This window comes from Mycteria americana, chromosome 3, assembly GCF_035582795.1.
Source record: "Mycteria americana isolate JAX WOST 10 ecotype Jacksonville Zoo and Gardens chromosome 3, USCA_MyAme_1.0, whole genome shotgun sequence".
Classification (NCBI taxonomy): Eukaryota; Metazoa; Chordata; class Aves; order Ciconiiformes; family Ciconiidae; genus Mycteria; species Mycteria americana.
Window position 1 is genome coordinate 90,091,555 of NC_134367.1, and position 23,770 is coordinate 90,115,324.

Below are 23,770 nucleotides of genomic sequence, written 5' to 3' on the forward strand. Positions count from 1 at the left end.
GAGCTGTCCTCGGCAGAACAGGGTGCAGTACTGTGTGCCCAAACGCACGGGACAGCCGCCAGCCAAGACTCACACGATCATCCAGACGGATGGGCCTAAGGCGGCACTTGAACTACCACGTTTAGCCATACACCCCAAACGGGGTTCAGCATTCCCGACACAATTAAGTCCCTAAATTTCCCATCCTTTGACCAAACGTGATCAGGAAGCAATTGTTAGACCTGAAACACCGACACCACGCTTCTTTCTATTGCCAGAAGCTCCAGACCTGGAGTCACGCTTTATTAGGGAAGAAAGCAAGCACTGCTGTTTAGGTCAGCAACTTTGCTGCGGGATGCATGCCTCATGCAAAAAACAAGAGACCCCCACAAAACTTCTCTCTGGCTGAATAAGTCATGTTGACATTGGTTGCTTTCAGGAACGTGCCCAAAATTAAAAGCAGTACTGTGTATCTTTTTTTTCAAGAACAAAGAACACAGCTGCCCCAAGTTCTAGGGTGTTTATCCTGTGACTGGTTTTCACGTGAAAAACTTTGGTTCTCCCTGTCAAGGACTTTGAAATGACACAAGGCTGAGCTGCTTCGACACGGCTCGGTGCATTCACTGGCACCTCTTATTTCAGTAATAATTTCTTAGAACTACAAAGTGAAAACCCGAAACTATAACATAGTTAGAAGTAGACAGAATCTTGTCTCATCTGAACTCATGAGAGATTTGATACTATCTCGTGGACCCTTAACCAAGGGCTACGTTATTGCCAGTTTACCCAAGCTTAAAAGCCCCTGGAGGGTCTCGTCGGGGCATTGCTGGCAGAGAGGTGCGTGAGTAACAAAACTCAAAGATGACCAGAAGATGACCAGATGCAGAAGACCAGAGGTTAAGGTATCTGGCCGCGACGTCCGTTACCGGGAAACCCGCCTGAGCCACAGCGGCATACTGGTACTCCCACTCCTTCTGGGCTTCCTCCAGCCGGGACCCCCACATCACCTGCGTGCTCCGGATCCGCCGCTCGTTCTCAGCCAGCAAAAACCGCTGGCTGAAAACCGAAGGTGAAATATTTGTTGCTCCTGCCTGCAACATCCTTACTTACCCTTGTTTTGGGCTTTTTCCTGGAGCAAACCATCCACACTTGATAAGGGAACTGCCTGTGAGCAACTGGATGTGCCCTTTTAAACATGACAATGCACAAAAGACAAAAAAGAAGCTGTTACCCAGACAATCCCAGCAAACAGCAAGATTTCCTGTCAAATATTATTTTTTAGTTTCTTCTTCTGTTGTTGTTTTCCTTGTTTTTTAAACTAGTTTCAAACACTGTCAAAAAACAGATAAGGATTTACACAGGAAAATGGACCATTAAGTCCTTAACCATAAAAGGAGAACCCTAGTGTCTTAGCTATAATCTGGCTGTAAATTAACTCTTCTTAACATTTTTGCAAGAAATGGGAAAGACAGAAAGAAATGGGAAAGAAAGAAGGAAAGTAAGAGAGAAGGAAAGAAAGTAAGAGAGAAAGAAAGAAAGAAGGAAAGAAAGGAGGAAGGAAAGAAAGGAGGAAGGAAAGAAAGGAGGAAGGAAAGAAAGGAGGAAGGAAAGAAAGGAGGAAGGAAAGAGAAAGACAGAAAGAAACAAAGAAAAAGAAAGAGAACAAGAAAGAAAGATGAGAAGATACAGGTAGTTTTTACAAAAATTAACACTGAAGGCACTTGAATCCTGGTAACTCTGTCTTACGCTAGCATCAACGCAAAAAAACTCACAACAATCCGCTTTGATGGTATTTGCACAACTAACAACTGAAGAATCTGTCCTTAAATATAAAACAGGTGCTTGTGAGTTTTATAGCTACATTTATCTATATTTAGAGAAATTTTTACAAATATGCAGAAAACTCTTTCAGAAGAAATGGGGTTTGTATCTCTAACGTAGAGAGAGAGACAGATTTTGTGCCAGCCACACCGCTGTTCTGAAAAGAGAAGTGCTCTCCATGTGAGCAATGTCTTTAATAGAGGCAAGAAACTTTTGACCAGCAGAAAGGCTCTCACCTTTATGTTGCCTAGAAAGCAAACTTGACTTTTAAACTACGCTCACTTTCACCAGCGTTAGAGCCACGCAATTCTACTTCAAGGGGTAAAGTGGGTTATAAATTCAAGACTCAATTTACCATGATGGTCCTGCTGTTTCTGCCCAGAGCAGGCTGCAGGAGTTTTGTCAGGACCAAGTCCCTGTATGGGACATGCAGCCCTCTCTTTCCTGTAGCAGCCTCAGCCAGAGCACTAAGGGAAAATGAAGTGAAAACATGTGAATGGTATAAGCAAAACTATCAAAAGCAAACTTAGAGGGCGGGGGAAGCTACCAGATTAGAAACTTCCGTGGATTCATGCTTATGTACATGCTTCAGTATATTTGTGCTTACGTACATCTCAGGCTTTATTCATTGAAGTAACTTTATTAGCCACATACCAAGGAGTCCTGAATGGCGGGAAAGATTTTTTCATATATAGAAATTGATTTTTTACTTCACAGGAAAGGATTTAAAAAAAAAAAACCAACAACAACAACAAACAGCATACCTGATGACATTTCCTAATGTGGTTCGACTTAGATTTACAGGTATTCCTTCCTTCAATCTGTCTCTTTCAGATCCGGAGGATTTCTGCCTTTCGCTTCCTGCCAAGGCCATTGCATTTATAACTGACTGTTTGGTGATTGCTTCGTCGAGAAAAATCTGTTAAAGTATGGTAACTAAGCACCACGCAGCCACTCGCAGCTCACTCCGTCCCAGCGGGAGGGGGATGAGAATCGGAAGGGTAAAAGTGAGAAAACTCGTGCGTTGCGTTAAGAATGGTTTAATTATTGAAATAAAATTAACTACTACTACTAATAATAATAAATTGCAATGAAAAGGAAAACAATGAGAGAGAGAGAGAGAGAGAGGAAGAAAACTCGGGAAAAACAAGTGATGCAAGCACTCACCTCCCACCGACTGACCCCCAGCCAGTCCCCGAGCAGCGATCACTGCCCCCCGGCCACCTCCCCCCAGCTTATATACTGCGCATGACGTCCTATGCTATGGAATAGCCCTTTGGCCAGTTGGGGTCAGCTGTCCTGGCTGTGCTCCCTCCCAGCTTCTTGTGCGCCTGGCAGAGCTTGGGGAGCTGACAAGTCCCTGACTTAGTGTAAGCACTGCTTAGCGACAACTCGGTCATCAGTGTGTTACCACATTATTCTCATGCTAAATCCAAAACACAGCACTACTCCAGCTACTAGGAAGAAAATTAACTCGAAACCAGGACAGTATCCACCCCTTATTCTATACCATCTATGTCATGCCCGGGTCCCATACTTTCCAATACATTCCAATTAATCCCCACTGCTTTTCCTGTCTTTTGATATATACACACAGATATCATTCCCATATCACAGTATCTATGGGCCACCCCTCTACCATGTCCGTTGGGTTCATTTAATCCGTGACTTTGGGTTCCATCTGTCATAATAGTCTTTCAGGGCAGGGGAGATGGTGTGTGGTGTTGGATTGTTGCACGCTGAAGCCAGCTTTGGTTCTAAGTTCATTCTTCATTAATCTGGGTGATTCTCACTGTAATACCATTGATATGGCATATAACAACTATAGTAGTAATGACATAGAGTATGACGTAGCACTTAACATCATACAGTTCAAATCATTGGCTATTCTCACCCAAAATCAAGCCCCCTTGAGGTAGACAACAGACTTCCCCATCCTTCCGCATCACCCACCAAGCACACCCAGGTCCTTGAGCAAAAGCAACCCCATGAATGGGCTTGCCTTTGCCCAAGGCAGGAGTAACCCAGACTGTCTTCCCCAGCATATTTTTTACGTGCACTACAGGGACTTTATGCCCCTCTACAGTACATAAAAGTTTTGATTGGGCAGGGCCAGCTCAATTGGCAGATCCCCTACTGTTGACTAACCAGGTGGCCTTTGCTAAACGTGCATCCCAATGCCTGAACGTCGCACGACCCATTGCTCTCAGCGTAGTCTTTAACTGTCTTAATCAAATTGGTATCATTTGATTTTCCCGAAGGCTGGTGCATGATAGGGGGTGTGATATACCCACTCAATGAATGCCATGCTCTTTGGCCCAGGTGTCTATGAGGTTGTTTTGGAAACGAGTCCTGTTGTCCGACTCAGTTCCCTCTGGGGTGCCGTGTCACCACAGGACTTGCTCTTCAAGGCCCAGGAGAGTGTTCCAGGGGGTAGCATGGGGCACAGGATAAGTTTCCAGCCATCCGGTGGTTGCTTCCACCATGGTAAGCACATAGCGCTTGCCTTGGGGTTTTGTGGGAGTGTGATATAATCAATCTGCCAGGCCTCCCCATATTTATATTTCAGCTATCGTCCTCCATACCACATAGGCTTTAACCGCTTGGCTTGTTTGATTGCAGCGCGTGTTTCACATTCATGGATAACCTGTGCGATAGTGTCCATGGTTAAGTCCACCCCTCATTCACAAGCCCATCTATGTGTTGCATCTCTTCCTTGATGGCCTCAGGTGTCACGGGCCCACCAAACTATGAATAATTCACCCTTATCTTGCCAGTCCAGATCCACCTGAGCCACTTCAATCTTAGCAGCCCAATCCACCTGCTGGTGGTTTCTATGTTCTTCAGTGGCCCCACTCCTGGGTACATGAGCATCCATGTGATGTACTTTTACAACCAGGTTCTCCACCCGGGCAGCAATATCTTGCTACAATGAGGCAGCCCAGATGGGTTTGCCTCTGCGCTGCCAGTTACTCTGCTTCCATTGCTGCAACCACCCCCACAGGGCATTTCACAGGATCACAGAATCGTATAGGTTGGAAAAGACCTTTAAGATCATTGAGTCCAACCATAAACCTAACACTACCAAGACCACCACTACACCATGTCCCTAAGCACCTCATTCAAACGTCTTTTAAATACCTCCAGGGATGGCGACTCAACCACTGCCCTGGGCAGCTTGTTCCAATGCTTGATAACCCTTTCAGGGAAGTAAAATTTCCTAATATCCAGTCTAAACCTCCCCTGGTGCAACGTGAGGCCATTTCCTCTCATCCTATCATTTGTTACTTGGGAGAAGAGACCGACCCCCACCTCACTACAACCTCCTTTCAGGTAGTTGTAGAGAGCGATAAGGTCTCCTCTCAGCCTCCTTTTCTCCAGGCTACACAACCCCAGTTCCCTCAGCCGCTCCTCATCAGACTTCTGCTCCAGACCCTTCACCAGCTTCGTTGCCCTTCTCTGGACACGCTCCAGCACCTCAATGTCCCTCTTGTAGTGGGGGGCCCAAAACTGAACACAGGATTTGAGGTGCGGCCTCACCAGTGCTGAGTACAGGGGCACGATCACTTCCCCAGTCCTGCTGGCCACGCTATTTTTGATACAAGCCAGGATGCCATTGGCTTTCTTGGCCACCTGGGCACACTGCTGGCTCATATTCAGGCAGCTGTCAGTCAACACCCCCAGGTCCTTTTCTGCCAGGCAGCTTGCCAGCCACTCTTCCCCAAGCCTGTAGCGTTGCATGGGCTTGTTGTGGCCCAAGTGCAGGACCTTGCACTTGGCCTTGTTGAACCTCATACGATTGACCTCGGCCCATCGATCCAGCCTGTCCAGGTCCCTCTGTAGAGCCTTCCTCCCTCAAGCAGATCAACACTCCCAAACAACTTGGTGTCATCTGCAAACTTACTGAGGGTGCACTCGATCCCTTCGTCCAGATCACTGATAAAGCTATGAAACAGGATGTCGTGGTTTAGCCCCAGCCGGCAGCTAAGCACCATGCAGCCGCTCGCTCACTCCCCCCTGGTGGGATGGGGGAGAGAATCAGAAGAGCAAAAGTAAGAAAACTCGTGGGTTGAGATAAGAACAGCTTAATAATTGGAACAAAATAATAGTAATAATAATGAATTGTAATGAGAAGGAAAACAACAAGAGAGAGAGAGGAACAAAACCCAAGGGAGGGAAAAATAAAATAAAATAAAATAAAATAAAATAAAATAAAATAAAATAAAATAAAATAAAATAAAATAAAATAAAATAAAATAAAAATAATACAACCGCTCACCACCCGCCGACCGACGCCCAGCCAGTCCCCGAGCAGCGATCGCTACCCCCCGGCCAAGTCCCCCAGTTTATATACTGAGTATGACGCCATATGGTATGGACTAGCCCTTTGGCCAGTTTGGGTCAGCTGTCCTGGCTGTGCCCCCTCCCAGCTTCTTGTGCACCTGGCAGAGCATGGGAAGCTGAAAAAGTCCTTCACCAGTGTAGACACCACTAAGCAACAGCCAAAACATCAGCGTGTTATAAATATTACTCTCATACTAAAATCCAAAACACAGCACTATACCAGCTAGTAGGAAGAAAATTAACTCTATCCCAGCTGAAACCAGGACACAGGAGGGGCCCCAACACAGAGCCCTGGGGAACACCGCTTGTGACCGGCCGCCAACTGGAGTAAACTCCATTCACCACCACCCTTTGGGCCCGGCCATCCAGCCAGTTCTTTACCCAGCAAAGAGTACATCCACAGCCTTCCCTTCATCCACTAGGCGGGTCACCTTGTCGTAGAAGGAGATCAGGTTGGTCAAGCAGGACCTGCCTTTCCTGAACCCATGCTGGCTGGGCTTGATCCCTTGGTTATCCTCTACATGCCGTGTGATGGCACTCAGGATGATCTGCTCGTGCACCTGTTCGTGCGCTCCTGGTCACTCGTGCTGCCTGGGGGCTGCTCTCGTACGGGAGGGGAATTTGCCACCATCCCTGAGACAGCATAGAGAGAGAGCACTGGCCACTTTCCTCAGACAGCAATGTCTAAAGCTAGCTGCATGGCCTTCGCTTCTGCAGACTGGCTCGATTCACCATCTCCTTCAGCAGTTTCTACCACTTGTCGTATAGGACTCCATACAGCAGCTTTCCATCTCCGATGCTTCCCTACCACACGACAGGACCCATCGGTGAACAGGGCATATTGCTTCTCGTTTTCTGGTAGTTTGTTGTACAGTGGGGTCTCCTCAGCACGCGTCACCTCCTGCTCTGGCGATATTCCAAAATCTTTGCCTTCTGGACAGTCCATGATCGCTTCCAAGATTCCTGGGCGACGGGGGTTTCCTATTCGAGCCCATTGTGTGATCAGTGGGACCCACTTACTCCACGTAGCATCCGTTGCACGATGTGTAGAGGGGACCCTCCCTTTGAACATCCAGCCCAGCACCGGCAGCCGGGGCGCCAGGAGGAGCTGTGCTTCAGTACCAACCACTTCCGAAGCAGCTCAAACCCCTTCATATGCTGCCAATATCTCTTTCTCAGTTGGAGTATAGCGGGCCTCGGATCCTCTCTATCCCTGACTCCAAAACCCTAAGGGTCCATCTCGAGTCTCTGCTGGTGCTTTCTGCCAAAGGCTCCAGGTAGGGCCATTCTCCCCAGCGCGGTGTAGAGCATATTTTTCATATCTTGTCCTGCCCAGACTGGCCCAAGGGCTACTGCATGAACTATCTCCCCTTTAATTTGTTCAAAGGCTTGTCATTGCTCAGGGCCCCATTTGAAATTGTTCTTCTTCCGGGTCACTTGATAGACAGGGCTTACGATCAGACTGTAATTTGGAATATTTGGCCTTCTCCAAAAACCCACAACGCCTAAGAAAGCTGCTGTATTGCCCCAAATATTGTTGATGACGATGTCATCAACATAGTGCAGATATTCCAGAGCTTCACCCTGTTCGACTACCCCTGGGGCAGTCGATTCCAAGTGTACTGAACGCCCCTCCAAGTGAAAGCAAACTGTGGCCCGCACTCTGCTGCCAAAGGGATTGAGAAAAACGCATTAGCGATATCAGTTGTAGCATGCCATTTGGCTGCCTTTGACCCCAGTTCATATTGAAGTTCCAGCATGTCCAGCACAGCAGCAAGCGGCGGCAACATGACTTCGTCCAGGCCACGATAGTCTACTGTTAGTGTCTACTCTCCATTAGACTTTTGCACTGGCCATGTAGGACTGTTAAAAGGTGAGCGAGTGTTCCTGATCACTCCTTGGCTCTCCAGTCAACGATTCAGCTTATGGATGGGAATCAGGGAGTCTCAGTTGGTGCGATATTGCCGCAGGTGCACCGTTGTGGTAGTGATTGGCACCTGTTGTTCTTTGACCTTCAGCAACCCCACAACAGAAGGGTCCTCTGAGAGAGCAGGCAAGGTGGACAGCTGTTTACTTCCACTCCTGTGGGTCTGATGAGCCAGGCCATCGAATCCACACAGTCCAGTAAGCCCAGTTGTCCCTTTCCTCCACCTGGCTGGAGGCAGGGCCCCTCTAGTCCTGGTCATAGTATTCATTACCCACTTCTTGTAAATACGAGTCAGGAGTTCCTTCATTAAAGTCAGGAGTAAGATCAGCCCTTCTACTCTGTCTGGGGAACTGCCCACTGGAAACTGGAGCAGCAATTTTCCTGGAAGAACCCCCTTGTGTGATTGTTTTTCCTTGCAACTCACGTACCCGCGCCTCTAGGGTCGAGGGAGATTTTTCCATTCCACTTCCTCATGTCCCCTCTGTGGTCACGCAGGTAAAACCACAGGGTGCCCGTGGTGTGTACCCTCTATATCCTCTCCCTTGAGCAGAAGAACGCTGGCTCCTAATAGCTGAGATACTGGTCCGTACAGGTGGGGAGTAGGACCTATCCTCTTTGAGTTGCTGGACCTCCCGGGACAGTTTCTCCACAGCCGAGATGAGGGAGGAAGAGATACTTCCTTTGTATTCCCGGAGCTGGCCAGCCAATTCATCCACCGTTGGTCCCTCTCCATCTTTCCAGGCCATTACTGCTAATGAGCTGGCATATGACACTGGTGCGCTCCGTACCAACTTCTACCACATGGGTCGTGTGCACTGGACTTCATCTGGATCTTTGGATAACTGCTCGATGTCCAGGTCACCATAATGACCTGGTGGCTAATGGCTAATTCCCTCAGGTACTGGATACCTCTCTCCACGGTGGTCCATTTGCCTGGGCGATATGTAACATCTTCCTTGAATGGTTATCTTTCCTTCATACCTGACAGAAGTCACCTCCAGAGGCTGAGGGCCTGTGCCCCTTTCCAATCGCTTTGTCAGTGCCCCCTTCCCTAGAAAGAGATCCCAGCTCTTTGGCTTCCCTACTCTCTAATTCCAGGCTACTGGCCCCATTATCCCAGCATCCGAGCAGCCAGGTGACAATGTGGTCGCCTGGACAATGGCTGAAATCTTTTTGCATGTCTCGCAGCTCACTCAGGGATAGGGATCGGGTGGTTTCCGTCTCGTTTACGAGTTCTTCCTCCTCCTCTCCTCGTGATGGCCCTGCTTTTTGATCCTCCCTTACTAAACGAGCTGACTTTTGCTTCCAACATTTCTCCTTGTCTACGGGGGTGACTGATACTGGCACGGGTTGGTTCTCTGGTTCAGCCGCAGTGCCAGGCGCCGGGGCTGGAGTAGCCGCAGTGCCTGTCGGTTTGTTTTCCCTCTCTTCTCCCTGAGGGTGCTGCATAATACCGAGGAGTGTTTGGTAGATAGTAGCCAAGGCCCAGCACAGTGCGATCAGTTGCGTCTCTTTGGAATAACTACGGCATTTTTTTTTTTCAAGCATTCTATCACTTCATCAGGATCCTGGAGTTGTTGGGGAGTGAAGTTCCAGACCACTGGAGGTGAGAAGTTCTCTAAGTACCTGCCCGTATTCTCCCACATGCCGTGCCACCCATGACCCTCCAGCCTCGGGGCAGATCTCTGGGTGATTTTTTAAAATAGTTGTTTAACCCTGAACAAGGCCTGAAACACATTCAGAAGACAGAGCAATAGCAGCATGCTGGCTTGAACATCCCAGGGGTATGCAACATTCTCGAGAGCTGGTGGCACTAGCCTGGAGGAGAAAGGGAAGGTGAAAGAACGGGGGAAACCATCCTCCCCGTCTTCCCCCTAGACTGGGTCTCCGAGGAGAAAAGCTGTGAGGAGAAAGAAAGGAGTGGAAGGAGAAAGCGTGTCATTATTAATAGTTTCGAGAGATGGCGCCCGAGGTGCGGAGATGACGGCAGTACCAACTACAACTTCCCAATCGGTTTTTTGACCAGTGACGTTATCGTCTCGTAAGCCGATGTTACACGGTACAGTAAAATGATAGTCCTGACCCATCTCCCAGAAGTGACAAACCGCACCGCCGGGAACACATACTGCAAGTGTGTATCTTACATCATACAACCATGCGCGCAAATGACAAACCATTGTGACCAGCGACTATTAAACTAAAAAAATGAATGCTTATAACGCATTTATTTTAACATGCTCTGGTCAGATCTGTCGTTATCTCAACCCTTCATACCCCACGTTGGGTGCCAAAGAGGACTGTTGTGGTTTAACCCCAGCTGGCAACTAAGCCCCACACAGCCGCTCGCTCACTGCCCCGCGGTGGGAGAGGGGAGAGAATCAGAAGGGTAAAAGTGAGAAAACTCATGGGTTGAAATAAGAACAGTTTAATAATTGAAATAAAACATAATAATAATAATAAATAATAATAACAATACATTGTAATGAGAAGGAAAACAACAGAAGAGTGAGAGAGGAAGAAAACTCAGGAAAAACAAGTGATGCAAGCACTCACCTCCCACCGACTGACCCCCAGCCAGTCCCCGAGCAGCGATCACTGCCCCCCGGCCACCTCCCCCCAGCTTATATACTGCGCATGACGTCCTATGCTATGGAATAGCCCTTTGGCCGGTTGGGGTCAGCTGTCCTGGCTGTGCTCCCTCCCAGCTTCTTGTGCGCCTGGCAGAGCTTGGGGAGCTGACAAGTCCCTGACTTAGTGTAAGCACTGCTTAGCGACAAATCAGTCATCGGTGTGTTACCACATTATTCTCACGCTAAATCCAAAACACAGCACTACTCCAGCTACTAGGAAGAAAATGAATTCTATCCCAGTCGAAACCAAAAAGGAGCAAAATACAGAAAGGAGAAAGAAGAAAAGTACTACAAGGGATGAAAGAGGTAAAGGAAGTTAAAGAGGTAGGTAAAGAAAGTTAAAGAGGTAGGTAAAGAAAGTAAAGGTTTTTTTAAAAAAAAGTTTACTAAAATGTAACATTTTTGGTTCTCGTGTTAGGGATCAATTAATTATGCCTGTGACTAATTATCACTTTAGGGTTTGTCTGTAAATCGAGCTGTACTACATCAGCTTTTTATTCAACACTATTTTATAGGATCCAGTATGGCTTGTACTGTGAGTTGCTCCATATACTCACAGTTTCTATTTTTGCTAATTTGAAATTGACTGAGTCTTTTTAAAAGTACAACCTGGAAAGATCTTGGAAATAAATGACACTCCTTGACCAAGATCACAAAAGACCTCTCTGTAAAAAAACGATCGAGTGCCTCCTCTTCATAGCTGAGCAAGCAAATGCATACACAAGCACTGCTGTCCGGTAGGAGTGCCCCCACTAATAGCTTAAGTTAGGAATCAAGTTTTGCAAACACACTTGAAAGTAATACTGAGTTCCAGGGTGACAGAAATGTAGATAAAAGCTAGCTAGTGCTTCAGACCAGTAAACTGATAAATGCCAGTCATTTGCATTACACTTACATGGATGTTAATAACAGGAGATAAGCAAGCTGACCACTCTACAACTGTGTATTAGCCAAAACTGCTTTTAGTTGGTTCTTTGAATAGTCTTACCTGGCCTGCAAAACTGTTGGATCCTGCTGAGATGAGCATACCATTCTCGTCCTTCAGGAAGCTACTATGAGGCCAACAGGCCAGATCAAAAGTAAAGGATTTCCTGTGCCCTGGATTCCCAGGGTCATATGTGCTTGCGCTGTTGGTGTTTGTAGCAATCACACCCCTACTTCCTGCATCCTTCTCTCTCTGTGTATTAAAATGACAATTGTAGTATCAAAATACCAGCAATCAGTCATCCACTCATCGTTCCTGGTTTAGTCTCATCAGTACGTGTAACTTGCATTTTTCCCTCTACCTCCCATGCTGGGCATCCGCATAGGACGGTGCACTGCAAAATGCATTTCATTTTAGGAACAGCTTTAGTTCAGAAGGAACCACGGTACGTTGATCTCCAAGCATACCAGAGACACTCATCTTCCTGACTACTTTGGCGACAAAAGCATTCCTGGAACGGAAACCCGGAAGTTTTGCACAGAAGACAAAAGTACAAGCAAAATAAGAAACACATGCTATCTTATTACTTGAAATTTTATTATTTCATCGTATTTTCAGATTGGCCTAGACTAATTACCTTACAAGCATTGCCTAACAACTCATGACAAACTATGGATTGGCTTCTGCCTGGAGCTTGTGTTTTCTCCACCAGAAATCAACAACTAAGCTATTTATGAGTAGTTACATGGGAACTGATGCAATTGCAGCAAATCAATTTATTGTGCTGACAACCCTGAGAGTAGTCTTCCACGAGAGGAGGTTCCAATGGGGGATTAAACGACTTAGTTATCTGTGGCCTTAATTGCACACTGGGCATGCTCTTGTAATACGGTCTGCTAAAATTCGTAGTATTTCACCACGTCGTGATGGGTTTCTGCCTTCACGCAGCAACGGCCTGCCACCAGGTCCTTGGGGGAAGGCCTCCTCCCCTGTGCTCTCCTCCGATACTGACCGTCTCTTTCTGCCCCGACGCCCTGTCCTTACTGTAGTCCTGGGTGTGGCTGATTCCTCATTTGGCTGTGCAGGCGTTTGCTCAGGAGTATCCATTTTTTCTGGTTCAGCATGTGGAACTCTTCTTCTTCTTCTCCTAGGAGTATCAAGGACTTCCACCTTCCCACCTGAATGTATGTCTTCCTGAGCAGAGAGAGATGCTGTGTCTGCCAAGAGATTTTGTGCCCCCTTCCTAGCACTTCTTCTAGGAGTGACAGGCAGTTTAAATTCTGTTTGAGGAAGCGATGATTTAGACACATCAAGGTCAGAATTTTCTGAAACTTCTGATGAACTCTTCTTTCTTCTTCTGCCTCTTTTAGCTGGCACAGGTAAAAGGAGTTGGTCACTAGGCTGCACCTCTTGATCCTTGACAATATTTCCAGTAACTTGTAAATTAATGCTTTTCGGTTTTCTTGCACTTCTACCGGGACTGACTGCCGGCTTTATCTTCTGATCAGTGTCAACCTGGCCAGTTGCTTGATCTCCTGCTGAACTTTTTCCTCCTCTAGGCCTTTTGGGAGTAGCAGAAGCAATAAGGCTACCTTCAGCAACAGAAGTTTCCTCATTAGCCTCTTCCAAGAGCTCAGAGGCAGCTTCCTTTGCCCTCCTGAATCCTCTTCTTGGAGTAACGGCTGTGGACTGCGTACTGACGGACAACGCTCGTCCATCAGAATGGCTGCTTTCTCCTTTTTCGGAATTAGTCGGTTTAGGCTTCCTACCTCTCCTAGGAGTCACAGGTATCACAGGTATTTGCTCATCTTGAGCATCTTGTTCTGTTTGAAGACGAGAAGTCTCAGATGCTTCTTTCGTTCGCCTGGTACTCCTCCTAGGAGACAGTCCTAACAAAAGTGGCTTGTCTCTCTTCAGTAGGTGCTGAGCGCCTGCCGATGCAATACTTAGACCTCTACTCGGTTGTCCCCGTGTGCGGGTTCTCGGAGTGATGACGTACTCTACTTGCTGTATGCTGGTTTCATCCTCCACTCCTTCTGGCACAGTTGTTAAGGGAGCTTTTGCCTTCTGGAATCTAGCTACCTTTTTACCTATGTTTTCATGAATAGGTTGTTCTACCACTTCAGAGGTAAAGTCTTTACTTCTTGTGTCTTTGATTACATCCAGCAAGTTCTCAGCAATAGCTACCTTAATGGGTTCAGGCACGTATGGCAGCGACTCTGCAATATTTTGAGATTCCTGATCACTAGTTACAGTGGACACTGAGTTTGTAACATGTTCTTGCTTTTCAGTATTTCCAAAACTGTTCACAGGTTTTTCCTCTGTTGCTGTGCCAGCCGCTTTAGAAGCATCTACTAACGTAGGGTCTCCCGTCTCCGCTTCACCTTCTTCTGCTTCCAAGAATAAAGTGAAATTACTCTGAGATAGAAAATGCTCTCCATCTCCCTCAGCTGCATCGCATTCGCCATCTTTGTTACCAGGCGAATCACATGCAGCCTGTTGCTCTGTACTGTCATAGCTGTACTGAAGATTGCCTGATGGGTGGTGTTCACTATATGGTGATGTTTCAGGTGCTTCTTCGGAGGTTTGTGCCTTAACCGCACTCTCTTCAATAACCTGAAGTTAAGAAATGTCTGTTAATGCGTTACTAATTACCAGACAGACTAACTTCAAAGTGAGCTAGATGAAACTGAGGAGAGTGAAATGCTGCTTTTCCTTTCAGATCACCACTGAATGTAAAGTTAGAAACGTACAATGTACTCTCTACTACAGCTAAAAGCTTATGCGTTTAAGGGACAGAGAACAGAGTATTCGGTGTATGCAGTCACATGCTCCATTTCTGATAGTTCTGTTCACGACTAACGAGTTGCCGCCACCTGTGAACAAAGTGAGCAGTTTTACAATCCAAGCGGTAGACACAACTGGCAGTAATCATCACATTGCAGTACTCCCTGGCCTGACCACAAATCCACACAGAGTGACCGACTCTGCATCTAACAGGGTAAAATACAGTTATGGCCCCAAAGTTTAAAGTTGCAGTCACAACAGCTGTCACCGCAACACGCCGTCAAACTGGCCAGGTGTCACAGCCGACAACTCAGGACTGCACTTTAAGGAATCACTTGGATTGCATGAGACAACACGTATATTCTAAATACCTCCGTCTCGTGTTTTGTAGTTCCCTGTACTGAGCAATTAGTCTTTCCTTCTAGACCCACATGAGATACTCAAGCTTTTATGTTGAGAACAAAAGTACTATCTGTTACGTATTTCCAGTGACTCAAATGGCCCAGATAATTTAATCAACGTGGAGGGACCTTTGCCCAGCCCTCTAAGTGACAGCGATAGCCAACGATGGCAGAAGGAAGAAGCCGCTCAGCAGGAGTCTCCATAGAATCTGCTTATTCTCTTGCCTCCTGCCTTGTCAAAAGTTGCGAAAGCATCACGTTATAGCAACATGCCTTGCTTCAAAACTGAATTCAAGACGTGCGAGTCCGCATAAACTTTCCTTTTATGCTTACAAATCTGCAAACAGGAAAGCAGTAAGTAGGTTGTCCTAAATTCGGGGGAGGTAGACAAGCCCAAACCAGATGTTTACATCTAAATCAGTAAGAACCAGTTACAACGAAAGCAGAAAAACCTCCACTGTACTGCTACATGAATGACTGCAGGAGCTTTGTGACCGTCTCAGGTACCTGCTCCCTTCTTCTCATCACAAATTTTCCATCTACTCCCATGAGTGATTTATGTATTCCCAAGTCTATAATCATCTTCTCTACAGCGTCGTCCTAAATCCCAAAGCTGAGACCAGCTAAATAAGTAAGTGACTGCCTATTTAACTTCATCTGAAATCTGGGACACTGAAAAGCACTGTCCCTTACTTAAGACCAATGTCTGTGTGGTACGCCTGCCTTTCAGTTTGTATTTCACTCTGGCTAGTGTTAATTCCTGTGACTATAATCCTACAGGAATTTGACGCTCTACTCCGTATGGTACTTAGAGGACATCCACAAGGACTCCAAATACCTCATCAGCCCCAGCAGAAGCAAGGAAGAACCTGGGGAAAAACCTGGGACAACTGGAGAAGCTCTAGTTCTCGTTTTCAGTCCATGCGAACAACCTTTTAAGATTCATATTGTACAAGTTTAGATGTTAAAAAAACATGGGTTTACAGAAAAAAAAAAAACAACCCCCAAAAGCCCGAGAGTTTTAAGTAGCTGGAAATATCTTGACACTGAAATTAACTCATTCCTGGGAATTCTGTTTATGTTAATAAGGAACAAATAGTAAAGGACTGAAGCACCTAAACCATTCTGAAAATGAGTTTGGTTCCCACGTCATATTGTCATTCGCTAAATGGCCCCCAGTATCGAAAAGCTGCACTCCCCAGCTTTTCTTATTGCCTTTAACATTAAAACTATTTCTTTTTTAAGTCAAATAAGAACCGTTTAAGTTCTAGAAAACCAAGCGAACGCATGGGTATTTTAAAAAATAGGTTAGGCACTTTTTGGTACTAGTACAGCTCTCAAAGGCCCAAGTCTTGACAGGTTCCATTCTCTGCTGTAGGGACAGGAAACGCATAGGAGAAAAATGTACCTGCCCTTACGTAATGAGGTTTTAACTTGTGCTAGCCAGCTAAAGAAACGGAGACACTTTGGGGTGCCTTCTAATTGTCAGTAAGACAGGACTGCCCTCAAGTTGCAAAATGGGAAAATAGTTTACTTACATGAATTTCCTCTGTTTTAGGAAGACTGTTAGAAACAGTTCTTTCTTCCTGCGGAAAAGGAACATTTTCTTCAACTTCAGCTGCTTCTCGGTTACCTTCCTTAGGTAAATCCACACGCTTCCCCTCCAGGCGATTTTCTGAAGGAGTACTGACCATAGCCTCACTGTCAAGGATACTTATCACAGCTGGAAGAGATTTATATCATTGTAACTTATCTGCTATGTAAAAGACTCGGGTTTAAGCAACAGCAAGTAACAGGGGGAACAGGAGCCAACAGTACAGTTCTCCATCCTGCCACATCTATTGGGCTTTCTCCAAAACCTAGAAGCCAGAACTGTCTGTCTGTAAAGGAGGCAGCCCCACAATATGGAGGAGGAAAAAAAAAACAAAAACAAAAAGAAAAAAGAAAAAGGGGAAGGGGAAAATCAGCTGGCAAGTCCATGGACAAAAAGAACAGCAGAGGAAAGGGTGGCTGGAAAGGCACACTGATAGCTGCTGCTTCTTCACAGCCGGAATACCGAGGATGCATCATCTTTTAAAATAGTGACTCAAGCAGCAGATCCCCACAGCACACAAATGAGTAGTGGGGTACAACATTCAAATAAATACTGATCGCTCCTTCTCATAGTCTACATTCTACCCGTTTTCTCAAAATCTTTGTCAAGAAGAGGAACATTCAGTGTGCGTTTTCGACAAGGACTTTCTCTGAGGAGGGTATTCTCTCTACAGTTGAATGAAAGTTAGCAGTAACATGCCAGTAGTACTTCAGTCCGAGACACCTCTCGTGGTATGGCAAACTCCACATTTTACTTCAGGAGTTCAGCTACCTTAACTCACACAACATCTCCAACATACTGTACATACATGCACTGTCTGCCTCCGGGGATTCAGAAAGCTGTGCGTTTGTTGCAACTGCTATGGCTTTTTCTTCTGACGCGGAGGGCGCTGGGGACTCCTCCTGGTTGGTTTCACTTCATGAACAGAAAGAGAGAAATTCATCATACAGCTTCAAAACAAACCTTGAAGAGCTTTACACGTTACTTTCTCACTGTGAAATCTTCATGTTTCCAAACAGAAAAAATTAAGAAAAATTAGAAATGCCTTTACCAACACAGCTACAGTCAATTTGTGGCTCATTTTATGCCATGACCCAAGAACTTACTTAACATTCTGCCCAGCTACCTAACACTACATAATAACATAACAACAGAGTTGTATTAAAGAATAATATATTATTTGTCTTCTGTGGAAAGAGTGCAACTGCTATATGCGAGGTTCAGAAGAAACCGAACAAACGTTTGCACCCGTGTGCGTTACCACTTGAAATTAAGGGTTATTTCATGGCTGACATTCTGTCTTTATCACTAAGCAGTTGCAGCTTTTAAAGTACCTGGCGAGAAAACTGCTTCCCTTGCCATAAACCAATAGATGCTAACTGAGCACACACAGAAAACAAGTGCATAAAATACTGCCAGAAAGTATTCAAACCCCCAAAGAAACCCACTAAGGTTACAGGAATGCCAGGTGCAATTTGTAGCTACAGGAGTTTCAGACAAAAGCAGGGCTTACGTTCACAGTATCTGCTTAGTAACCCTCACACTGTAAAAAGGTGTATACAGCCTGGTGAATGGAGTCTTTATCGCCATACTTTGGGGTCTGCCATGATTTGAGAAAAAAGGCTCAAATTGACAGCGACTCAGTTGGACTTCTAGTCGTGCCAAACCAGTTGTTCTGGTCACAGACAGAAAGGAATAGAAAAGCCCTTATATAGGAGAACACAGGAAAGAACCAATACCAGGTCAGAATCATGGCTTTCAAACACAGGAAAGCCAGCAGTTACATGTTGTGTGAACCCAAAGACGTATCTATTTCATAAACTTACCCCTCACTGGCACTCCCAAAAGTAGCAGCCTCCGCAGCTTTAAACACCAATTTACCATCCTCAGGAAGGGTAAGACATTCAGCATTTGACTCTTCCACAAACCCTACAAGAAGAGACAGGTGGATGACTTCCCTGTTGCACTTAACATCACTTCTTTTAAAAGGCTCATAGGATTTTGAAGTGAGCCTTTATGCATGTCATCTAGGATAGTGATCTAACAAAATAATGCTACCGAGACTTCAAATGCACAGAAGGTCTGAATTTGTCTTTCCAGGAAAACAAGAAGTCTGATGTACAATTTCAGGCAAGAAAACAACGTCACCAAAGATATCAAAATAGCAAAGAAACATTGATATTCTGCTTGCAAACTAAACTCGGTATGTTACTGACCTAATACATAAAAACTGCAGAAAACATCCCTCCTTCTTACAATTGGGGAGTAAGTGTTCTTATTTCTCTTTGGATATTTCTCTCATTCCAGCAATGCTGCTTTCCTTTCTTGACTCCATTTCCCCTCTTCTACAAGAAGGCGTCTAAGGACTTTTCTTGTTCTTTTCTCTAGAGGTTGACTGGTGGTGTTGAAACCCAACTGCTTGCTAACCTGGTTTGCTCTCAACAGGTTCCATTTTAGACACATCCTCCTTTGCTTCTTTGTTCCTACTGTCTGCTTCCTCCACATCCAGCAATTACCTTTGCAGGCAGTGTGCAGGACTGGGGTAACTTTGCTAGCTCAGGCCAAACAAGAGCTGTACTGACTGCCCTCTAGTGCTTCCAGGGTACTGAAATTGTACAGAACTGTTTGTACCATAGTCCAGCAACGACCAAGTTTCTTCATAAGGTTATTCTTTAGTGATTAGCGCCTCACCATTCTTTTTAACGAAAAGCACCTTTGATTTCTTGTCCCAATATGAGACATCTACAGGAGGACAGGCAAAAGTTTTGAGCTCTCTTCCTAGAAACACTCAGCTCTGGAGATGAGTGTACATGGAGTCCGTATCTGGGCAAGCCTGTTATTTCAAAAGAAAAGGAGCTGAGGAACTTCAATAGCAACAATCACTCTCCAGGACCCTCCAGAATCAGCTCAGACTTCGGACTGAATCCGGCTGCATATGATGCACTGATCCTGGAGTACACGCTCACTGCTAGGAACCGTTTCAAGACCTCAGCCACAGAACTCTGACACTTGCATACCTGTCCCAGGAAGAGCAAACTTCTTTTATAAAAAAAGGAGTTGAGCGGACCGAGCTCTGTTTGTCAAATACTGACTGTAGCTGTGTTTGCACATCTTCTCCCTGTTCCTGCACTACTTTCATTCCCAGCTCTTCATCACTGCTCACCAGCTAGTGAGCTACATCTCATCTGCCAGCAGACCTGCTCGTATGAACATTCAAGCCAGCTGGACTGGCTTGAACGAGTTGAATTGAGCTGAATTACCAAAGACCAACTGAAATAGGTTTGCCAAAGGCTGCATAAGCTGTTAAGACAGCAAAAAGAGCAAGCATAGCTGTAGTGAGAAGCAGACACACAAGCAGACTCACTTCCAGAAGAAAACTATTTAACAGAGCGCTAAGGAGGTGGTTAAAAAAAAAAAGAAAAAGGGGGAGGGAACAAAAAACTCTATGTAGTCAAAGCACGCCGTACACTAAACTGGCTGTCAAAAACCTGCAGCCTACAGAAGTAGCCCTAAAACATCACCAGAAGCTTCAGTTTTCAACTTGTATCCCTCTCAAAACTCCCACAAATCACTGCTGCCTCTCAGCTGCAATTACACACAAGAAACACCAGCCAGAAGCAGTATACATTCATAATGTCCAGGATACCTAAAAAAGGACTCAAACCAGAGTGGCAATTCTAAAAGCCTAGGACAAGGAAGTGCCTAGGACACTTGTGAACGCTCATCGTTAACCACTGCGCTCATCAGCAATTTAACCTTGTGAAGACAGTTGAAAAATTCAGAAACTTAGGTTATCATAGGATGAAACACACCAGCTTCTTTTCCTGGTTCTGACGAATCTGGTTGTTCCGTCCAGAAAGGTTTATCTTCAAGCATTTCACTGTCTTCTTCCTTCTTCGATTCTTGGAAATTGGCAGCTTCTTCAGTGGAAGAATTAGCTGGTTTAGCAGCTATGAAGATGACATCATCTTCAAAATCGCCAGGTGATTTGGCATCATGATACTCCCAAGTAGTTTGGTCTGACCTGGCAGAGAAGCTACTGTTTTCTTTGCTGACATCTATTTTCTCCAAACCATCTCCAGGTAGGCCTTCGGAAGGCTCTTCCATTTCAGCACGATCATCCTCAGGATTGCTCAGAGTAAACACACTTGGTTTATCTCTACTTTCAGACCAAGCATCCTCCACCACACCATGATGATGCTCAGATGAAGCTCCACATAGTGCTCTATCATCTTCTGTTACCTTTTTAAAAAAACAAAAAAACAAAAAGGTTCACAATCAGTAACATGCATATGCTTTAGGTCAAAGCAAGGAAAAAAAACCCAAACAAAAAAACCATATACTGATATTTGTAAGTTTTACAAGTGTCACCTTAAGCAAGGTGCTACAAAGTTCGTTCTCATTCTAGCACTATCTTAGCTTCTAAAGCTGAGTGTAAAAATTAATCACACTTTTGACTGCTTCTTGAGTTTCCATGACCTTGCAGAATTAAGATGAAGTGCTTGCTTACACTGTCATCTCAAGGCTGTTCATTGGGTTCACTACTGTGCTTTCAAGAAGAGGGAGCTTTGCACACCTAAAATCATAACTCAAGATTTCTCTTTCTGTTATGCTTGCCTTTTCAACTTGTATGCACTACTAAACTATTTTAGTGTTCACTATGCCTGTAGCATGGAACAAGTCAATTCATCTGGCCACGCTGTGTTATCAGCAAGAACGTCATCTAGGAGACAGAGCCTCTTGTTACAACTGAGTAGCTCTTCACAACAGGCAATAAATGGTATAATAAAAAGAGAGTACGGCAATTTGCTGGTACATGTACGGAAAGCTCATACATGGAGATACCAGCACACGCCCCTGTTCTGCCCCTGGTTTGGGTACGTTACTTCGGCATCTGCACGATGAGCTGACTCAGGGAATCCCAGTGACAGAACAAAAGGAGGAGGAGAAGGGGGCAACTTTCGGGTGGACCAACTTCATTTGACAGCCAGATGAATGCTATCCCTGGTGCAAGGCAAGAAGCAAAACCGAGAACTTTAAGGCTAGAGAACACACAACAGTACAGCTCTCTTCCTCAGGAGTCTGTTTTTACCATCATTTAAGTAAAGCCAGCCTTGCAAAAAGAGAGACTGAAAGGAAATGCAGGTCATGACTTTTGTTGCTTCCAAAGATCTTTGATTCACAAAGCTTAACAAACTCAAACAACTGGCTCGCTCTGTATTCCTTACCTTCCTGCCATACCACCGTTTGAAAAGGTAGAGCGGGAAGCTGAACTAGCAATTGGGAACAATCACAGCTCCTAACAACACTTGAGTACAAACCGCCAAGGTCACTGGCATTTACTATGACTACGTTCCTGCAGGCACGTGATGTTACAGAAGGTCTGACATAACCTTTTTTCACCAAATTCAAGTCTGCCATTCTGATCTGCAATTCCAGTTGGCAATATTAGGAGTTCTGGCAAACTTTCAAAAAATCTAAATCAAATCACAGTCTATTAAGCCTTTAGCTGTAAACTTCCCTAAGTACAGCCCAGCTTACCCCAACAGTCCATTCTGCACTCGAGTTCTCTTCCCTGAAAGATACTCTAGGTTTCTTTGCTCGTACAGGAGGACTAACTGATCGTCCTGGAGACGCAGAGCGAGTTGCTGGGGCTGTGGTGCGAAGGCTGGATTTGAGAATAGACCGAGGAGTAAACCCAGGAGAAGCAGAAGCGGATGTGGCCAAAACTTTAGCCCTCTATGAAAAGAAATAAAAACATTTAAATTCAAAACAGCTAAATCTTCAAAACAGAAGACTTCCCTCGTCAAAAGTATTACTTTCAATTACAAACTGCGTTTGTACCAGCAGAGAGGACAAAGTTTAGCCTCTGCACTGCTCTTTTTCCAAAGGTACAATAATCTTAGTGATAGAAACCCATGCTTTTTATGTTTCTTTGGCTTTGTTTTTTTTAAATGCCAACATAAACTGGTATTTTTCAAATGAATTTCCTGAAGAAACAAGGGTATGGCATCTTGTTGCCTGCAATGTTATCTGCCATGCCGGTAAGTTCTGCCATTCCTACGCTGCTCTTCTAACAGGCATACAACTTCAGATGTCACCCTGGACACAGTGACTGAAAACGCTGCCATGCAAAATGGCAATCTGCAAAGCAACAGCGAGAGCTTATTTTTTCACTAATTAATCAATCCGTGCACTAGGCTAAACTAAGTGACGCTGCTGTAAAAATCCCTGCACATCTTCATCGAGAAGCGTTCAGGTCTTCTTACCTCAGCTCAAAAAACATTTTACAGTATTGAAAGGGTTTACAAGGAGGATAATGAAACTAGCCTAACGGTACGGGCAATATTTAAGATGAAGAAAAAGGTTACAATTCAGAGAGATCACAACTATTTTGTTCAGGTAGGCAAAGGCAGAAAGATCAGCACCAAGCAGATAGCTGAAATGTTATTTCCTTGCATGGTACAGTTTGCTGGCAGTGAATGGGAATACGGTTTAACACAAACAATTAATAACTAAAATTACTGCAAAAAGCCATCACTGAATTGGACAGAGACTGACATCACTTAACTGACATCACTTAGTTGTCATTCACTGAGCTGCATGGAGAACCTGAAGCATATACCTTCTTGCTTGTGGGGATGCAAGTCAAACTCCTCAGAGCTATTGAGCACTTAAATAATGAGATGGTTAAGCTACAGATTGCATCTTCAGGTGTCTAAGCTATCAAGTATCGAAGTACCGTGCAATAAAAACAAGTGCATTTCACAAAGCTATGGGACAACGTGCATACTGCAATTAACTTCAAACTAAACCTTCCCTCTTCAAGACTGTTCCCAACGTACTGCTTCCAAAAGGGCTCTATATACAGTAACCACATGTGGAATATGGAAAATATTCCACAGTTTGAATCCAACAGTGTTTGTGTTAAATACTTTTTGGTGGTTTCATTTTAAACAAAGTTTGCAGGCTTTTGGTTTGGTTGGTTGTTACTGTTTTTTTAAAATACAAACCTTAACCACAAGGGGAGTCTCCAGTAACTTCAGCTCTGATGCTCCGGACAAATTCTTTGCTGAGACGGGACCATGCATATTTGATTTCAGTGGGCTGGACGCCATGAATGAAGCAGAAGCTCTGCATGGTGACTGCCAGCTACCACCCTGTGCTGCAGAACACGAAGGAACAGGACGAACCACCAAATCCAGCAATCTGTTAAGATGCACAATTTAGAATATGAAAAAAAAGAGAAATAAATGACAAAAATCATGCTGCGTGCAAGAAATCTGAGATGATGATACCTAATAAAAACATTTGATGAAGAAGAAAAACAGGTGAACCCTCACTGTTGGGGTCATGTATCAG

General features: G+C 45.1%; 1 protein-coding gene across 1 annotated transcript in view; it reads right to left on the minus strand.

Moving 5' to 3' along the window:
- Window positions 1-12,484: 12,484 nt before the first annotated feature.
- LOC142407558 (protein ELYS-like) overlaps window positions 12,485-23,770 on the minus strand; it is a 42,624-nt gene continuing 31,338 nt past the window's right edge. The window contains exons 27-33 of the mRNA XM_075497180.1: window positions 23,422-23,617; window positions 21,950-22,147; window positions 20,221-20,650; window positions 18,235-18,337; window positions 17,217-17,323; window positions 16,353-16,537; window positions 12,485-14,242 (exon numbers count right to left, since the gene is read on the minus strand). Of these exons, the coding sequence (XP_075353295.1) occupies window positions 12,485-14,242; window positions 16,353-16,537; window positions 17,217-17,323; window positions 18,235-18,337; window positions 20,221-20,650; window positions 21,950-22,147; window positions 23,422-23,617 (2,977 nt within the window). The remainder of the gene's footprint in view (window positions 14,243-16,352; window positions 16,538-17,216; window positions 17,324-18,234; window positions 18,338-20,220; window positions 20,651-21,949; window positions 22,148-23,421; window positions 23,618-23,770) is intronic.